Source organism: Phaethon lepturus, unplaced genomic scaffold (assembly GCF_000687285.1).
Source record: "Phaethon lepturus isolate BGI_N335 unplaced genomic scaffold, ASM68728v1 scaffold52922, whole genome shotgun sequence".
In the NCBI taxonomy this organism is placed as follows: domain Eukaryota; kingdom Metazoa; phylum Chordata; class Aves; order Phaethontiformes; family Phaethontidae; genus Phaethon; species Phaethon lepturus.
Genome location: NW_010525163.1, coordinates 15,354 through 20,548, shown reverse-complemented (window position 1 = coordinate 20,548; position 5,195 = coordinate 15,354). Strand labels below are relative to the sequence as shown.

Sequence of the window (5,195 nt, the reverse complement as noted above, 5' to 3'; positions counted from 1 at the left end):
AGCTGCCGACGGGCAAGGTGCTGGCTTGGGTCCACGCCGAGCCCTCGCCGGCCGCCCCGTCAGGCAGCAGCGGGACATAGGCCTCTTCCGCGGGGCCGCCGAGCTGCTCCTCCAGGACGTACCTCGTCTCCCATCGTTCGTTGTGGTGGACATCCACGGCCACCAGTGCCGCCTCTGCTCGGGGAGAGCAGGGCTCGGCAACGTCCCCGGAGTCCAAATCAGAGTCCACCTGGGGGAAGCCCGAATCCTGGGTGGAGTCTGGGCTGTCCTCGGGCAGGCTGGTGTTGATGTAGATCACGTCCCCAGACCCCCTGACAGTGGGCAGGTTTTCCAGCAGCTTCTCCAGACGGACCTTCAGCTGCGAGAAGGTTGGGCGGGTGGCGGGATCAGCTCTCCAGCACGCAGACATTATTTCATACCTGCAAGTGGGGAGAGGAGCGTAGTTATTGTGGCAGATGTTGCCAGGCGCTGGGTTATGTGATGTATGGTGGCTAATTCCCTGCTTCTCTCCAAACTGGACAAGCCTTGAGCTGCTTTGCGTTAAAACAAAGCAAAACCAACTCTCCCCCTTAAGCTGTTTGCCCAAACTGCGGGGACTGATCAGCCCAAGCTGCTGTTAGGAGTCTTTTCCAGTGGCTGGCCCTCACCGTGGGTCAGGCAGAGGCAGCCAGCTGCAGCCTTGTGATCTGCTCCCCAGGAACATCCTAGTGCTGCTCCTGGGACACTGGGTCCTTCTCTTGCCCCTCCCGCAGGCTGGATGTCAGGGCATGTCGGAGACTCCCACCGCTTCCCTGCACGCATGTCGCTGCTGGGCACACGCCATCCCCTCAGCCCTCTAGCAAGGCTGGATCCCGTAAAAGGTTCCTTTGCTGCTTCCTTCAAGGGCAGGTGTTGGAGAAGGGCCTTGTAGGAACTGTTGTGCGACTCTGAGCAGCTTTGCCAGTTTAACCGTTTTTGTATGTGCAGCTCTTTGCCATGGGGGGGGTAAACATTTTCAGCTGTAATGGTACTGGAGAAAAAAGTCAGGGAGAAAACTCGGGAGAAAAAGCCTTGCTGAGCTGCTAAGAAATGCAAAGTTTTGAGGTTTCTACATTTTCTGCATAGTTTTTAGGCACTGAAGGGCCCTGAGTAACAAGGGGGTATTTTGTGGTGCAGAGAAGAGCATCACCAGCCAAGGCCTTCTGGCCAAAATGTAGTGTCTTAAAAAAAACCCACCACCGAACTTCTAAAAAGTCTTTCCTCCACCACAAACTGCAGAGGGCACTGCTCCTGTCCCTCAGGACCAGCGAGGTGACCTCGGCACATCCCACCCGCCCTGCACTCCCACCCAACCCAGCTCCTCAGCCCTCTGTGTCAGCCCTGCAAACCAGCGCTTCCTCCCGGGATATTCGTTGGGATTTTCTGTGCCTTGGTTTGCCTGGAGTTAAGAAGATGCTTTTTCATCCCTGGGTGATATGCTGCCCTGGGATCTGGCTTTTATTAGGCACCTCAAAACTCGGGAGGTTAGGCAAATAAATATTAAAGGGTTTGAAAGTTTTGTTTATGTGACACTTTCATTTAAAATTTGACCCACCCCATTATTCTGGCCAGCTTTCCTCTGAGAGCTAACTTGCGTGTGCATTCTTTTGAGCTCCCTGCCTGTCAACACCACAAGGAAGAAACAGTTAAATCCTTGCCTTTTTTTTTTTTTTTTTTTTAAATCAAGTCTTTAATAACTTTTCTTTCTGGAGGCTGTGGGAGAAATGGAGAGGGTGAGACGGAAGGTGACTCCCTCTCCAGTACAGACCTGTCTTCGTCCACTTGGAGTGGCGGGTTTGCAGCATGGGGGAGCACAGAAACCACCTCAGCTACGAGCAAGCGATGCACAGGTTGTTTGCAGACAGACAGAAAGCAAACGTGCTGCGGTACAGCCCAGAAACAGCATTACAATACTCACAGCTCATCCAAGCAGTCCTCGGGCTTTTTCAGGCGCTGCCCATGGAAAAGGTACTCGTAGATCTCGTGGTTCTGTACTCCTGGGTAGGGCGTCATCCCTCGGGTCGCTATCTCCCACATGGTAACGCCAAATGCCCACTGCGAGGACAAAGGGAAAGCACGCTGAAAGGGCATTTCCAGGAGGAATGAATGAGTCTTTTCATGGGGAAAGGTCACTGCCCAGTGTCCACTGGGCCCTTGCACAATGCTAAGAGTTGTCGCTCTAGTCCTGCTCTCCCCAAAATTGGAAATAATAAGCAACGCCACAGAAGAGGCGAGCAGCCCACTCAATAAACCTATTCCAGGATGCTGGGCAGGCAGCAAAAGGTCAGCGCGTCCCATTACTGCCAGCCTCCTGCTCCTCTGGCTTTGCACTTCCAGGGGACAAGAACAACCGCAATGACGTGCAGCAAGGGCGGATGACTCGACCCAGCTCTCGCCTCCTGCCGCCTGGTGTCCAGCCACCTGGACCTACCACATCGCTCTTGGTGGTGTAGACGCGGTCAGCCAGGGACTCGATGGCGATCCACTTCACTGGCATTTTTGCTATTCGGCCCTGACGATAGTAATCGCCGCTGTAGATCTTCTTCGACAAACCAAAGTCTGCCACGCACACCGTCATGTCATCCCGTAACCTGTCAGGTGAAAACAGGGATGACAAGTTAGAAAAGTTTGACATGCCAAATTCTGAAGAAGAAACCTGAAGCTGAGCTCTTTTCCCATGTCTCTCAAGATGAAAGGAGGTTTTACTGAAGGAAGCCAAGTTGTGCTGTAAAACCACAGGGCTTCCACTGGTGTTCATCTATCCAGGACAAAGCAGAGAAAAACAAACTCACATGCAGTTTCGAGCTGCCAAATCCCTGTGGAGAAAGTGCCGACTGCTCAGATACTCCATCCCCAGGGCGATATCAACCATAAACTTCACCAGCGTCTGCAGGGGCACAAACTGGGAAGGGAAGGTACAGGTTAGACAGTGCAGGCCCTTTGGGAAGCACATTTGGTTTGATCTGAAATGTTGCTCCATCCAGGGCTGCCAGCTGACATCCTAGTGGTCTCACTGGCCTTGGAGAGCACCAGGAGCCCACAGCAGAAGCCACTGTCACCTCTCCCATCCCCGTTGGGCTAACGCCCTCAGATGGAAAGATTTATTGAATCACAAGCCTGCAGGAGCTGCAGATGCAGAGACAGTTGTTTTAGAAATAACCCTAAGCACTGTCTGCCAGGCTGTGCTGCTGGCCAGAAGAGCCCGTCCCGGCAAACCATATCTCGCTGTGTTTTGCTGTCGCAGGGGATACCTTTTCCACCACCACCTGCTCTTTCCACATCTCTGGAGTGCAGCATGCAACTAGACATTGCTTCCTTCTTGGCTGTCCCACTGGCTGCCTTCAGAGCACACATTTTTGGCTAGAAAACAGCTCTGCCGTAAAGGACCCTGGTGTAGAGCAAGTTGACCATGGTTCAGCAGTGCACCTTTGCGCCAACGAAGGTCAACATCGTAGCAGGCTGCATTAGCAAGAGTGCAGCCAGCAGGTCAAGAGAAACTATTCTTCCCCTTAATTTGGCACTGCTGAGGCCAAATCTGGATGCTGTGTCCCATTTGGGGCTCCTCACTAGGAGAAAGACATGTTGGAGCAAGCGAACAGGAGACCACTAAGATGGGGCTGAAGGAGATGATGTACGAGGAGGAGCTGAGACAGTTGGGCTTGTCAGTCTGGAGAAGGGAAAGTGAGAATCTTTTGTGGAGCTGGATCCCACCACCACTACCTGACAAAGGCAAAAAGCAGGACTACAACCAAATCCTCCTCAGTTCTCAAAAAACAAAGGCAGATTTGTTCCCAAAAGAGGCATGGTTCCACCCTGCTCCTCGCAGACACGGGGCCCTCTGCTCCCTGTGCTCGTTACCTGGGGGGCCATCTCCAGCCGTGAGCGAAGCAGAAAGCTGTGCAGGTCACCGTATTTCATGAATGGAAGAATCACCATGGGCTTGGGGACCTGCTGGGAGCTCAGCTCAATGCACACGCCTGGAAAACACAGACAGGTTGCACGGCCCCGTGGGCAAAGGCACCACAGTCCCCACACATCTCTTTGCAGGACCTGAGTACTCCCCAGTCCGGCTCCCCAGCCCAAATCCCAGCTGGAGGGTGGGGAGTGACAGCCCATACCTAGGAGCTTGATGACATTGGGATGGTCGAAATCCTTCATGCATGCTGCTTCACTGAGGAACTCTTCTATCTCCCTTTGGGAAAAGTTATCCACTGGGAAGCAGAAAAGAAGGAGGAGGATTAAAACCCCAAGAGCTTTAACAGCCCAAATCACTGCTGCCATCTCCCTTCACAGGAGAGCTCCTGCATGGGTCAGGGGGAAGGGACTATCGGGATCTCTCTGCCATCTTGGCTGAGTGCCCCTTCCTGACTGGCACCAGGACCTGTGGCAGGGAGGCCAGTATTCCCAGGAAGCGGTGCCAGGATGCAGAGAGAGGATGCAGAGACAGCACCTGAGATTGTTACCAGGAATGCTGGCACCCACTGGAACAAACAACGTCCAGTTCTGCGAGGCCAGGGCGATGACTTACGCTTCATGGTCTTCACAGCCACCTTCTGTGGGGTGCCTTCGGGCTGGCTGAGATGCCCCTCCATCACTGACCCGAACTCCCCTGCACCATGGGAAAGAAGCAAGCACTTTATCTACAGCCTGAAGTGGTGTCCTGAAAGGTGGTGTTGTGTCCTCGAAGATCTGAAATGCTCTACAACAGAGACCTCATCCCCAAAAGGCTACGGGGGAGGCCTGTGTCTCATCGCTGGCAGAAGGAGGACATGAAGCACTTGGTCATCTTGACTCACCATCTCCCCCACATCCCCTGGGCCTGGAACTGGCAGATGATGCAGGTAACAGTGGCAGCCCCTGCCCCATAGGTCCATCCCCAGTTCTCCAGCCCCAGCACTCACCCTCACCCAGGACCTTCCCCAGGCTGAGGGCGTTTCTGTCCACGACAACATCCTGCAGCTTCTGCTGGAGCTCGCTGCTGACGCCCAGGCTGCCCACTGTGAAAGAGGGGAACAGAAGCTCAGGTCACCTCCAACCTGCACACATATCACTGCTGCAATATCCCCATCAACCTTCTTGCAGAGGGGTAAAAAAATGTACTTACGCGTAAGTTCAATGGCTCTCCGGCAGTAGGACTTCTTGGCCGTGTAGTTCACTGCCAGCTCTGAGTCGTTCCT

At 53.9% G+C, this 5,195-nt stretch overlaps 1 protein-coding gene across 1 annotated transcript in view; it reads right to left on the bottom strand.

Moving 5' to 3' along the window:
• Window positions 1-6: 6 nt before the first annotated feature.
• The window catches only part of MERTK (MER proto-oncogene, tyrosine kinase), a gene marked incomplete at its 3' end in the record, with an annotated part of 18,010 nt that continues 12,821 nt past the window's right edge, over window positions 7-5,195 (bottom strand). The window contains exons 11-19 of the mRNA XM_010282641.1: window positions 5,123-5,195; window positions 4,920-5,015; window positions 4,547-4,627; window positions 4,137-4,229; window positions 3,877-3,995; window positions 2,811-2,920; window positions 2,450-2,609; window positions 1,937-2,073; window positions 7-419 (exon numbers count right to left, since the gene is read on the bottom strand). The exon at window positions 5,123-5,195 is cut by the window's right edge and continues 37 nt beyond it. Of these exons, the coding sequence (XP_010280943.1) occupies window positions 7-419; window positions 1,937-2,073; window positions 2,450-2,609; window positions 2,811-2,920; window positions 3,877-3,995; window positions 4,137-4,229; window positions 4,547-4,627; window positions 4,920-5,015; window positions 5,123-5,195 (1,282 nt within the window). The remainder of the gene's footprint in view (window positions 420-1,936; window positions 2,074-2,449; window positions 2,610-2,810; window positions 2,921-3,876; window positions 3,996-4,136; window positions 4,230-4,546; window positions 4,628-4,919; window positions 5,016-5,122) is intronic.